This window comes from Chiloscyllium plagiosum, chromosome 2 (assembly GCF_004010195.1).
Source record: "Chiloscyllium plagiosum isolate BGI_BamShark_2017 chromosome 2, ASM401019v2, whole genome shotgun sequence".
NCBI lineage: Eukaryota > Metazoa > Chordata > Chondrichthyes > Orectolobiformes > Hemiscylliidae > Chiloscyllium > Chiloscyllium plagiosum.
In genome coordinates, this window is record NC_057711.1 from 127,978,980 (window position 1) to 128,003,194 (window position 24,215).

At 41.0% G+C, this 24,215-nt stretch overlaps 1 protein-coding gene across 2 annotated transcripts in view; it reads right to left on the reverse strand.

The window, feature by feature from the left end:
* Nucleotides 1-24,215, reverse strand: part of LOC122563838 (A disintegrin and metalloproteinase with thrombospondin motifs 19-like) — a 526,911-nt gene that overhangs the window by 118,320 nt on the left and 384,376 nt on the right. For both annotated transcript variants that reach the window (XM_043718038.1, XM_043718033.1), the window contains exons 15-16: nt 22,057-22,137; nt 18,012-18,169 (exon numbers count right to left, since the gene is read on the reverse strand). In XM_043718038.1, the coding sequence (XP_043573973.1) occupies nt 18,012-18,169; nt 22,057-22,137 (239 nt within the window). The remainder of the gene's footprint in view (nt 1-18,011; nt 18,170-22,056; nt 22,138-24,215) is intronic.

Below are 24,215 nucleotides of genomic sequence, written 5' to 3' on the forward strand. Positions count from 1 at the left end.
TCAAATCCATCAAATTCAGCACCGCCTTCCTAACCTGAGATCTTCTTCCCGACCTCTCCGCCCCCACCCCAGTCTGACCTATCACCCTCACCTTGACCTCTTTCCACCTATCACATTTCCGACGCCCCTCTCCCAAGTCCCTCCTCCCTACCTTTTATCTTAGCCTGCTGGACAAACTTTCCCTATTCCTGAAGAAGGGCTTATGCCCGAAACGTCGATTCTCCTGTTACATTGTATTGACAATCTGGACATTCTTCTGATAACTATTTTGCGATTATCACCATTGTAACTGGATTACTTAATTTTCAAATACATTGCATTTTTCCCATTTTAATCAACCTCATTGCACAAGATTCTTATAAAACCTGGCTTGATTTTCAGTTTGAGGAAGGGATATTCAGCTACCTGGACAGACTGTCTGCACTATTTCAGCTTAGGAGAAAGTGAGGACTGCAGATGCTGGAGATCAGAGCTGAAAATGTGTTACTGGAAAAGCGCAGCAGGTCAGGCAGCATCCAAGGAGCAGGAGAATCGACGTTTCGGGCATGAACCCTTCTTCAGGAATGAGGAGAGTGTGTCAAGCAGGCTAAGATAAAAGGTAGAGAGGAGGGACTTGGGGGAGGGGCGTTGGAAATGCGATAGGTAGAAAGAGGTTAAGGTGAGGGTGATAGGCCGGAGTGGGGGTGGGTGCGGAGAGGTCAGGAAGAAGATTGCAGGTTAGGAAGGTGGTACTGAGTTCGAGGGTTGTTCCTTGGATGCTGCCTGACCTGCTGCGCTTTTCCAGCAACACATTTTCAGCACTATTTCAGCTTAGTCAATTTATCTTCCGCAATATCACTGTGTTAATAAACTGTCTGTTAACTTCGCTTCTATCTGTGTTTTATGAACTCTGCTTTATTGGGCTAATTTCTCCGACAATCAGATAAACCACACTGTTGTGAAGTAACTCATACCATGTACAAGTTCTCCTTCTAAAACATGTTCTGCAGAATGCACTTTCAGAATTCCGTTCCCTCCACTCCATTTATAGTAAAGCTATCCTCGTTAATATTGGGCTGATTAAATCTCCTATGAATCATTTCTAATTGCTTTAGTATTTTCCAGAGGTTCACTTGTACATTTGCCTTCTATCTCCCCACAACTGTTGTGTGATCTATAGTATTGTCCCAATGCATGACACCTCTTACGTTCCTTAAATTAATCCATATGGTCTCACTTGATGATCTTTCTATTATATCATACAAACTTCAGCCAAAACTGATGATGCTAGTCCATTAGAGTGACTTGGGAAAGGTTGGTATGAAGTAAAACTTACAAAGGAAAGTCCTGTGGCCAGAGACAGAGAGACCTGTGGAACTGTTTGTTGAAATAGGTCCCGGATATCAACTTGAGAGTACATTGAATACACCAGAAGCAGTGTGCAGCACATAGTTAATAACAGGGTCACAGGAGACTGTCATGGTTATCCTCTTACACCCAGTTCCTTCAGGAAAGTCAATACTAGTGATGATTGACTACTATAATTAATATCATGAGTATGTGATAATTATTTTTTTATGCAGATAAAATGGTGCTTACACTGTTTAAAGTATTTGCAAGGCATAGTCTAACAGTCACTTGGTATTCAGGCATTCAGACATAATACATGTAGATCTAATCCGATCACATGCAAGTCACTGACATTCATTGCAGAGAAATCCTTAAATGGTTATAAGCAAATAGGAAGGTGAAACATCAAAACAAGTTATTCGAGAATGATTGAAGGTTGTGTCGGCTAACGCCACAAATTGCAAGGTGCTACATGTGGCCATGTATAGAGCAGGTTCACATACCACAATAGAAAACAGCCTCACTGAATACATGAAAAATACATGAAAAATATCAGAGCTGACAGGCACTAGTGTTAACCAGAAAATTCAAAGTCATAATGCTGAGAAAAATGGTGCTGCAAAGTTTTATGCAGGCCACAGAGGGGGAGCTCAACAATCTGACGTGATACTCCGCGATAAATGTTTGCTGAGGCAAGAGATTCCGAGCATGTTGGATTCATCATCTTACCACAAGCCATCTGTTGTCATTGCCAAGAAGTAAACAGGAACACTGTGCGACAGATCATCTTCATGTGTCAAACTATCATGGTGACAGAGACAAAGCAGATGATGAACCAGATGTAGGTTCCTATGATCCAGATGTTCAAGTCAGTGTGATGTTGATAGCCAGCAGGCATCTTTCAACACCAAGGGAAATACACTGGTTTCACAGCGATGATGAGAATGTGATGACCAAAATTCTTGAGACCGTAAGCAAATCATGGTGTGAGGCGCAACCACCGAAGTGATGTGAAGGTGTTGTGTAGTAACCATGTTCAATACTAAAAGCGTATGTACCAAATGTTACCCTGGAAAGCAAATGTGTTGTAAAAAAAGAGTGAAACACTGAACAAAAGGCTGAAGATATAAAGAGTTGCAGTTCACTGAAGTTCATAATTGATGGAATTTATTTACCCATTGAGTAAGGAAAGTAATGATTTGTAAAGTTTGTTTATAAAACATATTGCAGTATGGTTTTAAATATGAAATAGAATCATCATGGCGTTGTATAGCAGATGCTTCAGTCCAGCTCGTCCATGCCGACCAGATATCCCAATCCAATCTAGTCCCATTTGCCAGCACTTGGCCCATACTCCTCCAAACCCTTCCTATTCATATGCCCATCCAAATGCCTCTTAGATGTTGCAATTGTACCAGCCTCCACCAGATCCTCTGGCAGCTCATTCCATACACGCATGAAAAAGTTGCCCCTTAAGTCTATTTTATATCTTTCCCCTCTCACTCTAAACCTATGCCCTCTAGCTCCGGACTCCCCTACCCCAGGGAAGAGACTTTTTCTATATATCCTATCCATGTCCTTCATGATTTTATAAACCTCTATAAGGTTACCCCTCAGCCTCCGACACTCCAGGGAAAACAGCCCTAGGCCAATCAATCTCTCCCTATAGCTCAAATCCTCCAACACTGGCAACATCTTTGTAAATCTTTTCTGAACCCTTTCAAGTTTCACAACATCTTTCCGACAGGAAGGAGACCAGAATTGCATGCAATATTCCAACAGTGGTCAAACCAATGTCCTGTACAGCCGCAACATGACCTCCCAACTCCTGTACTCAATACTCTGACCAATAAAGGACCAAGAAATGCCTTCTTCACTATCCTATCTACCTGTGACTCTACTTTCAAGGAGCTATGAACCTACACCACACACCCGAGGACCTTACCATTAAATGCATACGTCCTGCTAAGATTTGCTTTCCCAAAATGCAACAAATCGCATTTACCTAAACTAAACACCATCTGCCACTCCTTAGCCTATTGGCCCATCTGGTCCAGATCCTGTTGTAATTTGAGGTAACCCTCTTCGCTGTCCACTACACCTCCAATTTTGTACATTGCTGTACATCTCTATGACTCTATTTGCAATTTTTTGAAGATGTGACCAATAGACTGGACGAGGGTGAATCAGTAGATGTTGTGTATCTGGATATTCAAAAAAGCTTTTGACAAGTTTCCACACAAGAAATTAGTAAGGAACATTAAAGCTCTTGTAGTAGAGGTAGTATATTGACATTGATAGAGAACTGGTTAGCAGACAGGAAGCAGAGAGTTGGAATAAACAGGCCCTTTTCAGAGTGGCAGACAGTGACGAGTGGGGTACTACAGGTTTCAGTGCTGGGACCCCAGCTCTTCACAATATACATGAACAATTTGGATGAAGGAATTGAATGCAATATCTCCAAATTTGCAGATGGCACTAAGCTGTATGTGCTGTGAGGAGGATGCTAAAAGGCTGCAAGTCACTTGGATAGATTGGTTGAGTGGGCAAATACTTGGCAAATGCAATAAAATGTGGATAAATGCAAGGTTATCCACTTTGGTTACAAAGACAGGAAGGCAGATTTTTATCTGAATGGTGGTGGTTTAGGAAATGGTGAGGTCAACAAGACCTGGATGTCATGGTGGAACAGTCACTGAAGGTTGGCATGGCAGCAAGGAAAGCTAATGGCATGCTGGCCTTCCTAGCGAGAGTATTGGAGTAAGGATGGCTTAATGTAGTTATGATTTGGAGACGTCGATGTTGGACTGGGGTGTACAAAGTTAAAAATCACACAACACCAGGTTATAGTCCAGCAGGTTTATTTGGAAACACTAGCTTTCAGAGCGCTGCTCTTTCTAGAAATTCTGTGTCTTACAATCTTATTCTCCACAAAAACCTGATGAAAGAGCAGTGCTCTGAAAGCTAGTGTTTCCAAATAAACTTGTTGGACTATAACCTCGTGTTGTGTGATTTTTAATTTTGCTGTAGTTATACAGGGACTTGGTGAGGCCAAACCTTGCAGTCTGAGGGAGGACATTCTTATTATTGAGAGAGTCCAGAGAAGGTTCACCAGTCTGATCAGCTGGCCTTATACAGGCTGGAAATCAGAAGAATGATGGGCAGACCTCATAGAAACATATAAACTCCTGGGCAGGCTAGATGCAGGAACAATGTTCCCAATGTTGGGGAATCCAGAACTAGGGGTCACAGTCTAGAATAAGGGGTAAGCCGTTCGGGGCTGAGATGAGGAAGAACTTCTTCAGTCAGAGAGTTGTGAATCTATGAAATTCTCTCCCTCAGGAAGCTGTTGGGACCAGTTCATTAGATAGATTCAAGAGGGAGCTGGACGGGGCTCATGCGCTTAAAGGGATCAGGGGTATAGAGGGACGATGGGAGTGGGATACTGAGATTGCATAGTCAGCCATGATCATGTTGAATGGTGGTCCAGGCTCAAATAGCCAACTAGCCTACTCCTGCACTTATTTTCTATGTTTCTCTGTTTCTAAGAAACTGAAATTACACAGGTGCCCACACAGAAAGGTCAGATGGCACATAGAGAGCAATGAGAAACAGACACCATTAAAGTTTTGATAACTTGTAAAAATAATGTCAAGTTACACCTAGTCCAGTTCTTAAGCTTGAGATGTAATCCAGTCAACCTTGATTTCCATCTTCCTCGTGCACTGCATTGTACAATCTAATGTTTTAAAAAGCAGGCAGTCATTATCGAACTCAATGCTTTCTATGCACAGTGTCACTTGCCCTGACAGCCCTGGATTTACCTGTTCCCCTGTCACCGTTACACAGTGATCTCAAGCGGTCTTCCTGAGAGTAAACCCAAGGAAAACAGCGGGGGGTCCAGATGGAGTCCCTGGTTGTACATTTAGATCTTCTGTGGACCAGCTGGTGGAGGTATTTGCTCACATCTTCAACCTGTCTTTGCTACAATCTGAAGTCTCCATCTCCTTCAAGAAGACTCCCATTATTCCAGTACACATACAACATGCCTCAACAGCTAACGCCCAGTGGCTTTTCCATCATCATGAAGTGCTTCGAGTGGCTGGTCATGACCCACATCAATTCCAGTCTCCCAACCTGCCTTGATCCCCCTCAATTTGCCTACTGATGTAACAAGTCCACAGCGGATGCCATATCCTTAGCCATACACTCAACCCTGGAACATCTGGATAACAAGGACACCTATGACAGGCTCCTACTCCTCGTCTACAGCTCTGCCTTCAACAACAATAGCCCCTCCAGACATATCGGAAAACTCTGAGACCTAGGTTTCGACTCTGCCTTCTGCAACTAAATCCTCAGCTTCTTGACCCACAGACCACAACCAGTGAAGATTGATAACTGCACATCCTCCACAATAATACTCAACACTGAAGCCCCTCTAGGAAGAGTTCTCAGCCCCCTACTGTACTCCTCTATATGAACAGCATCTATAAGTTCGCTGATGACACCTCCATGGTAGGACCGATATCAAACAATGATGATTCAGAATATAGGAAAGAGATACAGTGATTGGTGTCATGGTGAAATATCAACAACCTCTCTCTCAATGTTGGCAGAAAAGAACTGATCATTGACTTCAGGAATGTTACATCACGGGGTATGCCCCCTCACTAATTTAAACCAGCAATACAGAAAAGATTTACCTCCTGTGGTAATTTGTGAAAATTCGAGAGGCAAAGAACTATCCCAAAAGTCACTATTTAAAGTAAAAAGTAACAACTTCATTTTTTAAAATCTAACAGAGAATAATTAACTAACAACTATTTACATCTCCTTTCTCTAATCTACCTTTTACTTTCCCTTCTGCAATACTGGTCCAATAAAAAGCTGATTACGATTTACAAAAAAATTTCAAATTTCAAAACCAGCCAGCAGTCAAATCTTGTTTTTATATCTTCCTCTGTATATTTGCTCTCAGCTTGGTGTTGATGTTTTCTCTGTGCAAACTCTGTCTCTAGACTGGTCACTCTCAGAGAGTTTTGACTAGCACTACATCTGTTGGTCTTTTGGCAGTTCTCACTCAATTGTTCAATATTTTTCGTTTTATACTCCAAAGCATGTTTCATTGGTTTTAGTATTACCAAAATACCAAATTAAACTTGATTGAAGTTTGGTATCATGGGGCATAAATTAAACTGATTGCCCGAATTTGAATTTATTTTCATCTGTGAACAACCCTGTGGGCGGCACAGTGGCACAGTGGTTAGCACTGCTGCCTCACAATGCCAGAGACCCAGGTTCAATTCTCGCCTCAGGCGACAGTGTAGAGTTTGCATGTTCTCCCTGTGTCTGTGTGGGTTTCCTCCGGGTGCTCCGGTTTCCTCCCACAGTCCAAAGATGTGCAGGTCAGGTGAATTGGCCATGCTGAATTGCCCATAGTGTCAGGTAAGGGGTAAATGTAGGGATATAGGTGGGTTGCGCTTCGGCGGGGCGGTGTGGACTTGTGGGCCGAAGGGCCTGTTTCCACTCTGTAAGTAATCTAATCTAAAAACCCAGCCAGTGCTAACTGTTCAGACTCTAAGTCTCTAAGTCCTTGCTAGCTTTCAACTCTTAAAGTACCCCATACACCTTCATAACAGGAAGAAAGGAGGAGAACATGCCCTCACTGACATCAATGGAGCTGAAGTGGAGAGGGTTGAGAGCATTAAGTTCTTAGGAGTGGCGATAATCAACAATCTATCCTGAACCTCCCATGTCGATGTGATGGTCAAGAAGGCACAACAAAGCCTCTTCTTCCTCAGGCATCTTAGGAAATTCTGCATGTTCATAACAACCCTCACCAACTTTTACAGATGCACCACAGAAAGCATTTTATTTGGGTTCATAACGGCTTGGTATGCCAACTGCTCTGCCCAGGACTGTAGGAAACTACAGAAAGTTGTGTGCACAGCCTAGGCCATCACAGAAGGCAGCCTCTCATTCATGGACTCCATTTATACATATTGCGGCGGAAACATTGCCAACATCATCAAAGACCCCTCCTACCCCAGTAATACTCTCTTCTAACCTCTTCCATCAGAGAGAAGATACATAAACTTGAACAAACACACCAACAGGTTTAAGAACATTTCTTCCCGGCCATTATTAGATTGCTGAATGGACCTCTCGAACTTCAAATAATGTTAGAAGTCACATAACACCAGGTTATAATCCGACAGGATTATTTGAACCCTATCGGAGTGCTGCTCCTTTGTCAGATAAATCACATCACAAGGTGAAGGGGCAACACTCTGAAAGCTTGTGATTTCAAATAAACCTGTTGGACTACAACCTGGTGTTATGTGACTTCTGACTTTGCCCAACCCAGTCTAACACTGGCACCTTCACATCCAACAGTGTTGATCTTGCTTTGTGCATGTCCTATGTAGTGTAACCTGTGCACCTCATTCTGTCTAAACACCTTATGATCTATGTGTCCTTGTTTGTTATGATCTGCCTGTGCTGCTCACAGTGCAAAACTTTTCACTGTATTTACGCACGTGTGTATACAATAATTCAAATCAAATCAAAGTCAATTTATTCACACCTCCCCAACAGAATGTAGAGAGGCACCTGCAATGTACTATCTATTAATATATATCATCCTGCTCCCAAAGTTTCAGCAGCACGGCTGTCTAACCCAGTTCACTTCCTCAAAAGGGTTTGTGATAGTTCTTGCCTTATATGCGAATTCATATGTTTCATATTCCGATGTTCACTCAGCGTTGTCAGCCATTTTGATTCCTACATTTGTCTTCTACTGAGTTGATAGCCTCATGAGTAATTGGTGGATTATCCTGCCTGCTACTACTTATAGCTTTCTGGCTCGATCAGGTGAGCTGTGGTATATCGAGATGGTGTGGAGGTAATTTATTGAGTGCCTGCTCCCTGTACAGAATTGTATTAGATGGGAATGCAGATCACAGACAGGACTATAACACTGTTAGGTTGATTTCTTGTGTTCCTGCCTTGAGTCCCTGTACTGAAATCAAAGGCTTATTGCAGCGCTCGCTCTTAGAAGTTCACTATTTATTCTGTCATTTCCACTGACTCGGAAGGTGGAAGAAATAACATATTAAGAAATTAGCTAGATTTTCCACTCACATACATTGAACGTGCATACATCTAGCCAGGCTGGAAAACTGCATTCAACATTTAGCTGGATTTGACAGGAATACGCCTTCACTATTCCGCTAAGTACTTTATTGCTGTTTATGATCCTGTATAGGCTGTAACATTTGTAATATATACAAAATAAAATGTATTACATTTTCAGATTGTTACATTCTGTCCAGCTGGTAAGTGAACCAGCTACCTGCTTTATTAAGCACAAAACCAGTTTGAACCACTTCTGAGTCAGAGTTTTGAAGTTTGTGTAATTAGTAAGAAGTGGGAAAAAACTTATTGTTTATGATTTGGGTGGGTAGAGAGTACAGGATATTTGACACCCTTAAGACCTTAAGTTATTGGAACAAAAATAGGCCATTTGGCCCATTAATTCTGCATTATCATTCAATGAGGTCGTAGCTAATTTGATAATCCTAAACTCAATTTTCCTGCCTTTGCTCCTGAACTCTTGATTCCCTTACTGATTAAAGATCTGTCTATCTCAGCCTCAAATATACCTAATGACCCAGTCTCAAAAGACCTCTTGTGGCAAAGAATTTCAAAGATATACTACCTTCTGAAAAAAAAACTCATCCTCATCTCTGTCTTAAACAGACCCCTTACTCTGAGATTATGCACTGTGTGTCCCCTAATGGGAGATTAGATTAGATTAGATTCTCTACAATGTGGAAACAGGCCCTTCAGCCCAACAAGTCCACATCGACCCTCTGAAGAGTTACCCACACAGACCCATTCCCCTCTGACTAATGCACCTAACACTATGGACAATTTAGCATGGCCAATTCACCTGACCTGCACATCTTTGGACGGTGGGAGGAAACCGGAGCACCCGGAGGAAACCCACGCAGACACGGGGAGAATGTGCAAACTCCACACAGTCATCCGAGGCTAGAATCGAACCTGGGACCCTGGTGCTGTGATCTAGGACCAATCTCCATCTATCTTACAATACAAAATTCTTCAAGTCAAAATGTTTCCCACAATGTGGCTAACACTACAAATGTTTCACACATGACTATGATCAAGTTGCCACAGTTTTGTGGAGCTTCAGAATTTCACTTCTGGCAGTTGATGAAAAGATAGTCATTTAAAATAAATAAGAAATGGACTGTTCTAGTTTGCAGTTCCGATGTAAGGCTGGATTCATTATGTCCAGCAGATTATTAATGAGAAGGTGCTAAGTTTAAAATAAATTCTCAGTGCTTGGGACTGGTTGTGGTGTTGCTGTGTGATGGCTATACAAGCTGCTTCCTGAAGGAATCATCAGTGACATCAGACAACGTCCTTTTGTCAAATGGCAAATTTAAAACAGCAGTTGGGAATCAGTCTGATCTTTCTATCGCACAGGCCACACTTTAATATGGACAGTACATTACTGGAGGTGTATTAAGTAATCTACTTTAATAAGAAAAGAACATTTGACATAAATTGCAAAGAAAACCGACAATCTAATCAGGCACATTGCCTCAATATTTCCAAAATATTTTTTGAAACACAATCTTGGATGTCACTCTCCAACAATTCTGTGGGTGTCCCTGCACCCTGTGGATTGCAGCTGTTCAAGGTGGAAACTCACCATCACCTTCTCCAGAGCAACCACAGGTGAACAATAAATGCGAGCCTAGGCAGCAATGTCCCACTCCTTGAATGAATTTTTCAGAGTCATACAGCTTTGCTGGAAACTCTCCAATTTTAAATTGATATTATTTAAGCAAAGGTTTTGAAAGTAAGTGCCTCACAGCAGAAGTGTACAGGGGCAGTACTACTGGCAAAAGAGCAATCCCCCAACTTTGTCAGTGCTTTGGATCAAGAGCTATGCAAGTGTCAAAGAAACAGTGCTGCATTAGACGGATTAATTGTTGCAATCAATACACTATTGAAAAAACTTCAGGAAAAATAATTCTTCCGCTGCTTTAATTGTCCAATTACATACACAGAACCAATACTCATGAATGCATAGCTATAACAGATTTGGGAACAAATTACAATCTCTCCTTAAGAATTCACACACAGGAGCTTTTAAACATGCTCCCACAAATCATGCAATTTATCCTGTGAATTTAATTGCCATGGTAAGCAGGCTATACTTATTGTAAATGATCTGGATGTGGGCGTAGAAGGATGGGTTGGGACAGATGACACTAGTTGTGGGTAGTGATGAAGGAATGTTGAGAGTTACAGAAGGACATAGATAAGACACAGAGCTGGGCTGAGAAGTGGCAAATAGAGTTTAATGTGGAAAAGTGTGAGGTAGTTCACTTTGGAAGAAGTAACAGGAATGCAGAGTACTGGGCTAATGGTAAAATTCTTGGCAGTGTAGATGAACAGAGAGATCTCAGTATATAGGTGCATAAATCCATTAAAGTTGCCACCTAGGTTGATAGGGTTGTTAAGAAGGCATATGGTGTGTTGGCGTTTATTGGTAGGGGGGGATTGAGTTTCGGAGCCACGAGGTCATACTACAGCTGTACAAGACACTGGTAAGGCTACACCTAGAGTATTGCATACAGTTCTGGTCACTGCATTATAAGAAGGATGTGGAAGCTTTGGAAAGGGTGCAGAGGAGATTTACTAGGATGTTGCCTGGTATGGAGCGAAGGTCTTACGAGGAAAGGCTGAGAGACTTGAGGCTGTTTTCGTTAGAGAGGAGAAGGTTGAGAGATGACTTAATTGAGACATATAAGATAATCAGAGGGTTAGATAGGGTGGACAGTGAGAGCCTTTTTCCTCAGATGGTGAAGGCTAACACAAGGGGACATAGCTTTAAATTGAGAGGTGATAGATTTAGGATAGAGATCAGGGGTAGTGTCTTTACTCAGAGAGTAGTAGGGGTGTGGAACCCCTAGTAGTAGACTCACTGACATTAAGGGCATTTAAATGAGCACTGGACATACATATGGACAATAATGGAATGGTGTAGTTTAGATGGGCATCAGATTAATTTCACAGGTCGGTGCAACATCGAGTGCCGAAGGGCCTGTACTAAGCTGTAATGTTCTATGTTTTATGTTCTATATGTATTGTCATTCCCTCAATCAGGTTGTGCACTGGAAATCAACGACTATTATTCCTTGAGTTGTCACTAAAGCTAATGATTTTATTAAAGTACACAAAATTCCCCTATTTATCTTTCTCATGGACCCAGAGAACACAGATCAGGTTCCTCTACCTACAAAAGAATTGCAATTTAATGCAAATAAATACTTGTTTATCTACCATTGGAATCTATTCACTATTAACATATAACTCTTAATAAAACTCTGAGCCGCTTCCAAAACTCCCAATTATTTATTCCAATCAAATAATTGTTGTCAGGCAGATGAAGTCTGTCATTTATAACTGCTCACAATTCCACAAACCAATCTGTTGCTGCTTGAATCTCATTCTATGGTGTAGTCCCAATTGCAAAAAATCACCCCCACTGCTCCATGAAAGCAGCAGTGTAAACACAGCTTACAAAGAGTTTTGTTAACTTGCTTTTAAAAAGAGCAGTAATTCATTTCATAACTCTTAGTTGTGAAATAGTCCTTTACCATTTCAGTCCATGACTAAAATAACAAAAAATAAAAAAGACCTTGTATTTACAATATCTCAAGAAAGATCATTTGAAACTTGAAATTGAATGAGCATTTCCACAGGGGTAATCAGAAACAATACCCTCTTTGGAAGTACGTAAAACTTCGCTTGTTGCACCAAAATTGTAAGAACAGCAGCCAGTCAAGTTTCTGGGTCACAATCCTAGAATTCCGTCTCTGAAGGTATGTGGGTCAACCCACAGCAGGAGGACTGCAGCAGTTAAAGAAGGCAGCTTAACACCACCTTCTCAAGGGGCAACTAGGGACAAGCAATAAATGCTGGCCAGTCGGCAGTGCCCACATACCACAAATTATTAAATAATTTAAAAAATTGGCTGTTAGATTATTAAAAGGTTTGTTATCTCGTCTAAAAGATAATGGATCAAACTATGCTCCAGACTTGGGCTAATACAATTTCCAATATGGGAGCATGACTGTTTGTGATAGCAATTATATTGAGTTTTGAACCATATAGAGGTAAGTCTAGCTCGGCATAAACATTCGGAAAACCTGTGAAGACAGTTCCAGCTACTATTCTCAGTTGAATTAATTGTGTGCAGCATGGGAGAGCTGCATTTTTTCTCTGTCACCATGCTCACTGAAATGGAATCCAGGTAGTTCTCAAATGCTGACCGAACCAGTCAGGACATTCACACTCCTGTGGCTCCCTGTATCTACTGAGTCCATCCACAAAGACAAACGCTGACTATTCAACTATAGAAACCATCACAGTGACTGAACACAACATCAACACTGATTTATTCTCGATAATCAACATGAATTGTAAGCTATGGGCCTGCGATAAAATAACAAATAACTGAACTACACTTCTTCTTTCAGAGGATCTTTTATCCTTATTTGTAGTTACTTGTCTTATCCTGAGATGAGGGGAAGTGTCTTCAACCAGAGGGTGGGGAGCCTGTGGAACACTCTGACACAGAAAGTGGTTGAGGCCAAACCACTGAACTTTTTCAAGGAGGAGTCAAATATAGTTCTTCGGATTAAAGTGATCAAAAGGTGTGGGGAGAAACTGGGAACAGGGGACTGAGTTGGATAATCAGCCCTGATCGTACTGAATAGCAGAGCAGGTGAGAAGGGCTGAATGGCCTACTCCTGCTCCTATTGTCTATATTTCGATTCCATTCTTTGCATTTACTGAGTAATTTTATTACTTTTACTCAAGTAAACTTACAACAGTATCTTGCAAAAAATATAAGCAGTATTTTGTTTAAGTTAAAATGGGTGGCACGGTGGCACAGTGGTTAGCACTGCTGCCTCACAGCGTCAGATTAGGTGAATTGGCCATGCTAAATTACCCGTAGTGTTAGGTGAAGGGTTAAATGTAGGAAAATGGGTCTGGGTGGGTTGCTCTTCAGAGGGTCGGTGTGGACTTGTTGGGCTGAAGGGCCTGTTTCCACACTGTAAGTAATCTAATCTAAAAGCTTTGCTGCTGGTTGTTTTTAAATTGAATGATTTGCAAATTAAAAGGAATCGTGTATACACACACACATAGACACTCTCACATATACACACACACACGCACACACACTCTCTGTCTTTCTCCCTCTCTCTTTGCTGGAAGATCCTTTTGAGGAAGTGCCTTCTATGTGGCCGTGTCATTGCATTTCATGTTACAGAAGCAGCAGCTCTGGAATTCCTAATCACTTTCCATTCAGCTTTTGGGCAACAGAATAATGAAGTACTTCATAAGCATTGTATTTTTAACTAATTCACCAATATTAGTGTGACATTTTTATCAGTGTATCTAACAATGGCAACTAATTGAGTGGACTAAAAAATTTGTAGTTTTTTTTCTTTTTCTGTATTGGAAATATCTAAACTTGTTGCAAAGTTAAATGTTTGTGGAAATGCTTCTATGCATGAGTGGCCAAGAAGAAAGAGGAAATAAAAGTATATCTATCCATCAGCACTGTAATTATTTAATTATCATTTCACCATTTACAAGAGTATATTCAAAACTTGTGTCTGAAATTACAAACCAAAACAACATACAGAAATGTTGGCGTCTTATAAATAACAAGGCTTGTCATTTTGTGATATAATAGTCTCAAAATTAATAAGTCAACTTTCCAAATGTGATTGTCCACATCTTGAACCTATCGAGACAGTTAACTATTTGAAACATTTCTTCCTCTTAAATATTTGTGACAATGGAGCTATTTGTTCAAGTGGAATTGCACTGGTTCTTTGAACACTTCTGTTCATTTATGCTATGCATAAAGGAGGCAATTTTCAATTTAGGAATGAGTATAAAATTGATTACTTCTCATGAAAGGTCATCAAGCTAAAATGCCAGTTATTTCCCTCCCCGCAAAATCTGTCGGATTTGCTGAGTATTTCAAGTTATTTTTGTTTCTCTTTCAGATTTTCAGCATCAACTGTATTTGCATTGATAATATAAAAATTGTATTGCCCTTTTGCCCATGATTGACTGCCATTGCCAGATTAGACAACTGAAGGTGTGGTTGGAAGATTGTTGTTTGTGTAGTTTCATGCTTTGACAGGCATTTACACCAACTTTGGAATCAGGGATGGCTATAAAGGAGAGCTGGTTGCCTGCCACATTTTCCATATCAATGGAAATACAGTATGACCTGCAAGCATTATGACAAAAAGTTAAATGACCTCATGTGAGTGCTCAAAGTCAGAGAAGACCCCTTCAAAGGGCATCCCCTGCCATTGCAGTAGCAACACTTTGCTCAGTGCACCACATCCCTATAACCCATGTATTAGCAAGTCTTAGGCACAACTTCCAGCTGGTCCACCTCAGCCTCAGGCAACTTCCAATAAGTCCAGCATCACATTCACGTCTTCTTGTCTCACTTCCAGCTATTTGAATATTGTAGCAAAATCACCAAAACAAAAGTCCATCAAAATAAAATGACATGCTTCCCTCTGTCTTGCAGTACAAGTTAGCCCGTAGCCCTTGGAACAGAGTAGAATGGTGGAGACTAGGACGCCTGAATTTCCCAGCGGGAAGGAGGAGATGGTTTTCTGAATTACGCAGTGAACTGGAAAAGGGTCCATGGCATCTGGCTAAGAGATTTTGTGATTATATATTTCTGCATTACTCTCAATTTCAACTCTCAGCTGATCTTCATCCAACTACATGATATAATAGGCAAAGTGCTAATAGTACATGTAACTTGTGCTTTCCTCCCCAGCTACCTCCCTTCACACCAACCTTCCCCTTTTTGATTTCTGTTCTAAGTCACCTGGCAGAGAACACACAGGAAGAAAAAAAGGTACCAGTTATAGCACTGATGAACAGTCCCTGTGACTGGATCTGACACTCTGAGCCATCAAGTCAGGTGTTGGTATTGCTCAGACCTTAGTGGTTATACATAGCATCAGAAACTACTCAGCGCAAAAGGTCCGTTTTGTTTGGAGGGCAGGATACTTTGTGCCCCGGTTTTTCTGTGTGTGTGTGTGTGTATATGAGTGTGTGTATATGTGGCAGTGTGTGGATACAGGCGTGGAGGGGGTGTGAGGTAGGCTTGTGACTTGTAATGTTGCACGCCCACATGAAATCTCCAGCTTTTGTTGAGGCAGCTCCAATGGTACTACAGAGACACATTTTACAACTTTTTTATTTTAATTACATTTCATGTCATTTAAACCATGAAATATTCCTTTTACCACTTGAGTAGGAATTTTGGTGGCCTCCTCAGGATTCTTGGCAGTGTGGAGGAACAGTGGGATCTTGGTGTGCAGGTACATAGATCCCTTAAAATTGCTACCCAAGTGGACAGGGTTGTTAAGAAAGCATATGGCGTTTTGGCTTTCATTAACAGGGGAATTGAGTTTAAGAGCCATGAGATCTTGTTGCAGCTCTATAAAACTTTGGTTAGACCGCACTTGGAATACTGCGTCCAGTTCTGGTCGCCCTATTATAGGAAAGATGTGGATGCTTTGGAGAGGGTTCAGAGGAGGTTTACCAGGATGCTGCCTGGACTGGAGGGCTTATCTTATGAAGAGAGGTTGACTGAGCTCAGACTTTTTTCATTGGAGAAGTCACAGAAATTTGAGAGTTCGTACATTAGATCTATCTTACATGAGGATCACTGGTCGGCACAACATCGTGGGCTGAAGGGCCTGTTCTGTGCTGTACTGTTCTATGTCCCTTCAAAGCTGCTTAACCAATCCTTAGCTGTAAGAGAAACCCAGGGTAATGAAGCACCTCTATACACGTGTCCTATACCTGCTCTGATCAAGTACTTGCCATTTGCAAAAACTATAAGAATTTTTGTTGTCAGCTTTAATTTATCTCATTTTTTTTGTTGGCTGACCTTGGTTTCAAATGAAATAAAGATGTAATTGCAATTTAAAATAATAAGATGACTTGGACAACTCATGCCAGTGCATGAATTTTATTTCAATAAATTCTGTTCATGTCTGCAGTGTACTAACTGCTGCTTTGTTAAGATTCCAATTGTGAAGACAAAAGAAAGCATAGAACAAAAAGCGATATTTGAGACATTAAGTCAGTCTCTCGACAGACTCTCATACAACTCACTGTCAGGTAGACTGTACCAATACATTGAAGACCCCAGGGAAAGACTCCATATCTTTTTCCCAAGTTCATTTTTAGCAACTTTCATTGTAATTTTAATTCACATTATACACTATTGGCTTGTTCTCTTCAGTACATGACATTTTCATGTTCCAGCAGCTTAGTAACTAGTATGTGCCATACATCATTCAACTAACTGTATCTGCACTTATATCGATAATAAGGTATATTTTTCAAACTGGAGCTACGTATACAATAATGCCCCCGGATACTCGAGGCAAAGCTTTTTGACATATGTCAATTCCCTGAATTGGGGTGTAGGAGGACAATTTTAAAAATCAAAGACAATGCAGCACTCAGCCTGAAAGGATGGCAGAAGCAGATTCAACAACAAATTTCAAAATAGAAGTGGCTAAATCACCGAAGAATTTGCAGAATTGATGAGTATCAGACTATTCTTTGAAAGGGCTGGAATGGGTACAATGATCTGAAGGGCTTTCTTTCATGATGCATGTTTAAAATAACTTTATTTTGCTCAATAAGTTATTGAAAATGTATCAAAACACACAATATGCTTCAGTAAACTCCTGACAAATCCACCCAGATAGAATTATCTCTTAGATACAGTGCACACCTTCTCCTTATTGGGACAGGTTTGCCGACTGAAACCCAGACAGTTAAGGCATTTGGGATTTCACAGACTGCACTGAAGTATTTTCTGAAGTACTCCCCCCATCCTGCTGACCGATGGCCATTCACCCCACTCCGGGGCCCACTGACCATCCCATTCTGGGCCTTCAGCTGCTGCAACATTCCAATGTTATCACCACGTCTCTCCCCCTCATTGGCCATCCATGACTGCTTGTTCTGAGTAAAGACCTCCTCCTACTACTCTTGTTTCTCTCCCTCACAGTCTTTAGCTTTATCACTAGGTCTAGGTCTGAAAACTGGGGTATAGGCTAGTGGCTGTCCTGCCACATTGTGTAAATTAAGAATTTTGTGATTCTGCACTGTACTTTCATAGCTGTGTAAAATAAGCTACAGAAAAGGCGAATAGAGTGAGTTAAAATCAGACATGCACTTGAGTTGTCCCACCCCTGTGATTGCTGGCTTCCAAAATCACTTCCACAGAAATTAAATGGTGGACCCTTTAATCCTGGGGCTCATTTCTGCTTCCCCCATGGGTGGGTTCGAAACTAACTTCCATTTCTCACCTCTGCAGTGAAAATCCAGACTTTGACTTGTCCTTATGACACTATCCAATATATCCAACCATAAAGTTAATGTTTCAGTCAGATCAGTCCTCAGTCTGTCTTGTTTTCTGGAAAGAGATCAATTCCCTTCTGGTATCTGATAAAGACAATCAATGAAATAGAAAAAGATAAAACATCCTAAGGCCATACCAGTAAATGCAGAGGAGATGTGGTTGGACCTTTTGCAGAAATCTTTTCCCAGAACCCTCTTCTTACATAATGGACTGTTGTTCCAGCAATGTTAAATGATCCTGGATGTTCAATCTTCCAGTCACTATTAATAGAATGTTTGCTGGCATCTCGGAGAGCTGCAAGTATTAACATTTTAGAGATAAACATTCAGAAACAGGAAAATGAAAGCACTTAGAACAATAGAACCATGATCTGACGTGATTAACTAAGAGCACTGATTTGTTAATATTGGTAAAGCAACTAATGTGGGAGGAAAACAAATAGGTTCTTCAAAACAGCTGTAGCATTGGGAAGGGAGTTAGGAACTTCTTTTCTTTCTGACCATTTCTACGTTTATAACTTGAAAGCAATACATGAGTTGAGATTGAAGTTGAAAGGAATAAAAATGGGCAGATGTTAGATGGAGTGCTGACTTGATATCACCTGTTTTGAATTGTCACCCAAACCTGAAATCTACCACTAAGTGTTTCACTAATTATAAAACTGCTCATGAACTGCTACTCATAAATGCACATGAAGTAGTAAACTTCTTAATATCATAAATTTATACATAGCCAAGCTAAGTTCTTTTCAACCAACTTTATTTCCTGCAGTACGTTAAAATAATGCTATGATTAGATTACTTACAGTGTGGAAACAGGCCCTTCGGCCCACACTGACCCTCCAAAGAGTAACCCACCCAGACCCATTTCCCACTGACTAATGTACCTAACACTATGGGCAATTTGGCATGACCAATTCACCTGACCTGCACAGCTTTGGAGTGTGGGAGGAAACTGGAGCACCTGGAGAAAACCCACACAGACATAGGGAGAGTGTGCAAATTCCACACAGATAGTCGCCCAAGGCTGGAATCGAACCTAGGACCCTGGTGACGTGAGGCAGCAGTGCTAATACTGAGCCACTGTGCCGCTCCAAAAAGTATTGATTAATTCTCAAATGTGAATCAGTAAGAATAAAATGGTCCACATTTAACATTGAGGAAATATACTTTATCCAAACCTGAATAAAATGAATTAATATATTCCATTCTTTAAGAAAAAAATGCATTTGTCACTGTATTTCTTTGTTGACCTGTTACAGTTATAATTTTTTTTAAGTTTCAAAAGAAAGGATCCTTCTTAAAAATTTAAATGTTGGTTTCCAATCACTATTTAATGGAAATGTTTTAGTTTCCTGTACATGCTGTGAAGAGGGGCTACTTGACAATAGATGAGTTTTGAACTCTAAGTCGAGTACCTCTGTGTCTGTTCTCTCCTTCTGTACATCAATGTTATAATTTTTTTTTAAAAACTCAGATTCATAAGTTCCAAAATAAAGAGATTGTCTGAGCATTGCAATCATAATGTTAGTATAGAAGACATCAGATTTACAGCATGTTGCAGAAACCTGGCTGCATTTACAATATAAATGGAAAATTAAACACAAGGTCTTTGTGATTTTGCCAGATGGTTGATTGACCTTCTGGGTGGAGGTTTTCTATTTGATTTAGTCCACTTTGTCAACCAGTGGTCCTGAGTATGTACAAATTGGGATACTCATATACCATGTCATGCTGATACTTGAGGAGTTGAACTTTGCATGTGATCATCACTAGCTGATTGTAAAATTAGTACCTTTACTAAACTTGAATTTGCACTTCCAGACGGGAGCCTTCAGATTACTGATTTTAAGCACGAGAAAAGTCACTTTATCCTGTGCCAGTTCCAGATTTTAAATACTGTGCTCCATGTAAAACTCCCCAAATGCACTATACACATTTAATTACATCCACTTTAATCAAAGCCTCACTTTACTGACTTACATGAAACAAAAACCATGCAGCATTAATAAAGATTTGTATATTACTGAAAATACTGACAGAATGTTGAGTCTCCTCAGTAAATGCTCTTGGCTCCTTTTTTTTATTTGATCCCATTTTCTGGATATAATTAAAAAGAGGTTCCTGACAAGGCTATGTTCATTGGAGTTTTGGTATGACCAAGAAGAAATAGCAAGCAATAAAATAAAATATGAAATGCAGACATGGGTAGATAAAAAAATTGTACAACAGTTGACTCGTAACCTCCCCACTACCTAACAGGAAAATTAAGAAGTTTTAAGTATCTGGATCTAACTTCAATACGACTATGTGGAGTTGATATAATCTTATATCAACAAGCTTAAATGTCATGTTTGTGACTTTTTGTTTATGCTAATCTGAGCACAATAACTAGAGTGAAATGTTACATGCTATAAATCTTGCTTGAAACTGCATACCTCAAATCAAATCTGAACAGTTTACTATTAACTGAATGGTAAATTGTAGCCCCTCCTCCAGTTTGTTATTTATTCCTTTGTAAAATGCTTTATGCGATTGCAAAGAAAGAACAAATGGTTTTAATGGACTATCTTACCACCAAAAAAAACTAAGTTAACTAAACCTCCCGTGAAAGATTCTTGGCATTATCATAATGTGGTGACAAACGGAATTTGGCCCAGTCACGACACAGACAACAGGCATTTTGGAGTGTAGAACATGGGAGGTTTGCTCGGAGTACATGGAAACAGTTAAGCAGAGAGACACATCAAAGAGATGAGCTGAGACATGCAGAATTGGTTATGAAGATGGAAAAAAGCAACCTGAGCGGTGGGGCAGACATATGGTCTAAACTCAGTCTGAAATTCACAGCAGGATGAAATGTGACACAAAGGTCGAGAAGACCCTGCTTCAGCATCAGTTCCCAGGGATAGTGATGGGATCGGATGTAGGAACATAGGAACAGAAAGCCATTCAGCCCCTCCAGCCTGTACCACCACTCAATGAGATCACGGTTAAAATGTGGCCTAACTCCACATATCTGCCTTTGGTTCATATCCCTTAGTACTTCTGCTTAACCAAAAATATCTATCACAGATTTAAAATTAACAATTGATCCTGCATCCACAGTTGTCTGAGGAAGTGAGTTCCAAACCTTTTCCATTCTTTGTGTGTAGATGTGCTTCCTAACGTCTCTCCTGAATAGTCTGGTCTTCATTGTTAGGAAGCAGAGTTTGTGGCAGGGACTGATAATATTGGTTTCAAGGCTGCTCAATATTTCATTGCCAGAAATTTCTGTTGATCCAGTACTAATATTGGACAAGCAATCTAATACTTTAGAAATATTGAAAAGACCTAGAGAGCTGGTTGTGGTGAAGAGTTGGGTGACGTCATCATACATAGAGTCATAGAGATGTACAGCGTGGAAACAGACCCTTCAGTCCAACTCGTCTGTGCCGACCAGATATCCCAACCCAATCTAGTCCCACCTGCTAGCACCTGGCCGATATCTCTCCAAACCCTTCCTATTCATATACCCATCCAGATGCCTTTTAAATGTTGCAATTGTACCAGCCTTACCGGGCAAAAACAAGATTGTGATTGCAATTCACCGATTGTGTTCCTTCCACACAATGCTGCCTAGCCTATTTGTGCTGGGGTGGGAGGTAGCATGGAATTGACAACGGGAGGTGTCCAAGAATAGGTCCTTGGGGAACACCAGAGCCAGGAGCAAAGAGCAGCTCAATAATATTTGCATCAAGTTCATGAAGGTGAAGTCCAGGAAATTGTATTTTTCTTGAAATGCTGCCTCAAAGTATTCCAACTGAAACATCATCCATCTAAGAGGAGATAATTTAAAGTGATGGAGAAAATCCACAAATATAGACACTGAAGGAACCTTTGTAGTAATGTAGCCGAAGAGTGTGGTGCTGGAAAAGCACAACTGTTCAGGCAGCATCCAAATAGCAGGACAGTCAACATTTCAGGCATAAGCCCTTCATCAGAAATGTCTGAAACATTGATTCCCCTGCTCCTCGTATTCTGCTTGACTGGCTGTGTTTTTCCAGCACCACACTTTTCAACACTGATCTCCAGCATCTGCAGTCCTCACTTTCTCCTTTATAATAATGTACTTCTCTTGGACTTTCCTTCTTTTTAAAAGTCACAACATAAGCAGGTAAGCCCCTGGCAACAATGAATTACCAAGGTAACTGTGTGCTGGTTTCTCTTCAACAACTCGTATCCTCCTTGCTCCTGCAGGTATCACCAGAGCTTCCACATAGCCTGTAACATAATAAAAAAACAATATAGTGAATTGTCTAGCTATATATCAATAAACTGAGCTGGGTATGGCGAGTCTTTGGCTATGTCTGGAAGACAGATTTCAGGAAGACATAGATAGAGGAATGAAATGTGCAGACACATGGTGGTTTAAATTTAATGCTGAGAACTAAGGAATTAAAGAACAGAGAAGGTATATTATTTCATAGATTTTAAAGGCCGCTAAAACTTTAATTAATGATAACAGGACAAGCCAGTTATCCTAATATAAACTGGACTAGTAGTCTTAGAAAGTGAGCCACATTATCAGTTGGGCTTGCAGTTGTGGCTCACTCATCCATGCCAGATGCCACACATTTGAGGTTCTATCCTTTGCAAAGAGAAAGAGTATGTTCATGCATTGCACTCTTTACAACTGAACAAAAACCTGGGGGAGGCTTTTCCCTGATGCTTTCCCATGGCAAAACTTTGACCAATCAAGACTTGATTTGGTTGCTTTGAGTTTCACCAAAACTTGGAAGTTAATTATTTCCTAGTGCAATTTTAATAGCAATGCATCTACCAATTAGAGCTCACTTGCCAATCTGCACTGTCTTCTATGGAATGTAATTTATTGCTTCCTTTGAGATTTGGATTATGTGATGGTACCATCATGAGTGCAAGAAAAAAGCTTTTACAACATGTCTCCTAAAAAAGGAGTTCTGTACTATTAAATGATTATCCCACAGAGGTTTTTCTGACAACAATACCAATATCAATTTTTTTTGAGTACAGTATCAATGGAACCCTGCTTGCATTGTTTAGACTGCCCCTGGAGTACTGTGGTGCAGGTTTAGTCGTGTAATCTCAGAAAGGGTGTTATTGCCATCGAGAGAGTGCAACAAATGTTCATCAGATGTAATCCTGGGATGACAGGACTGTTCTGTGAAGAGAGATTGGGGAAAACTGGGCTTGCGTTCTTTAGAGTTTTGAAGAACAAGAGATAATCTCGTGGCAATTTACAAAATATGTGAAGGTAAAGACAGGTAAATGCGAGTGAAAGATTTTTCCTCATTAGGGACTCCAGAATCAGGGGCACAATTTAAAAATAAGGGAGATGCAATTTAGGACCAAGATGAGGACATCCTTTTCTCTACTCAGAACATTGGGGCTCAGTTTTTGGTTATATTTTGCAATTGATGGATTTTTGATTGTCAATCGTGTCAAGTGTTGCAGTGGTAATGTGGGTAAAGACACAGAACTGTTGGATCAGCCATGGTTATCTTCAAAACCAGAGCAGGTGTGATGGACTGAATAGGGTTAACACGTATGGGCCCCAGCTATGCCTGTCTCTTTGTTGGCTACGTAGAGCAGTTGATCTTCCTGTCAATCGTGTCAAGTGTTGCAGTGGTAATGTGGGTAAAGACACAGAACTGTTGGATCAGCCATGGTTATCTTCAAAACCAGAGCAGGTGTGATGGACTGAATAGGGTTAACACGTATGGGCCCCAGCTATGCCTGTCTCTTTGTTGGCTACGTAGAGCAGTTGATCTTCCGTAATTACACCGGCACCACTCCCCACCTCTTCCTCCACTACATTGATGACTGCATTGGCCCCACCTTGTGCTCCCGCGAGGAGGTTGAGCAATTAATCAACTTCAGCAACACATTCCACCCTGACCTTAAATTTACCTGGACCATCTCTGACACCTCCCTCCCCTTCCTGGACCTCTCCATCTCCATCAGTGACGACCGACTTGACACTGACACCTTCTACAAACCCACCGACTCCCACAGCTACCTGGATTACACCTCTTCCCACCCTACCTCTTGCAAAAATGCCATCCCGTATTCCCAATTCCTCCGCCGTATCTGCTCCCAGGAGCGGTTCCACCATAGAACACACCAGATGGCCTCCTTCTTCAGAGACCGCAATTTCCCTTCCCACGTGGTCAAAGATGCCCTCCAACGCATCTCATCCACATCCCGCACCTCCACCCTCAGACCCAACCCCTCCAACCGCAACAAGGACAGAACGCCCCTGGTGCCCACCTTCCACCCTACCAACCTTCGCATAAACCAAATCATCCGCCAACATTTCC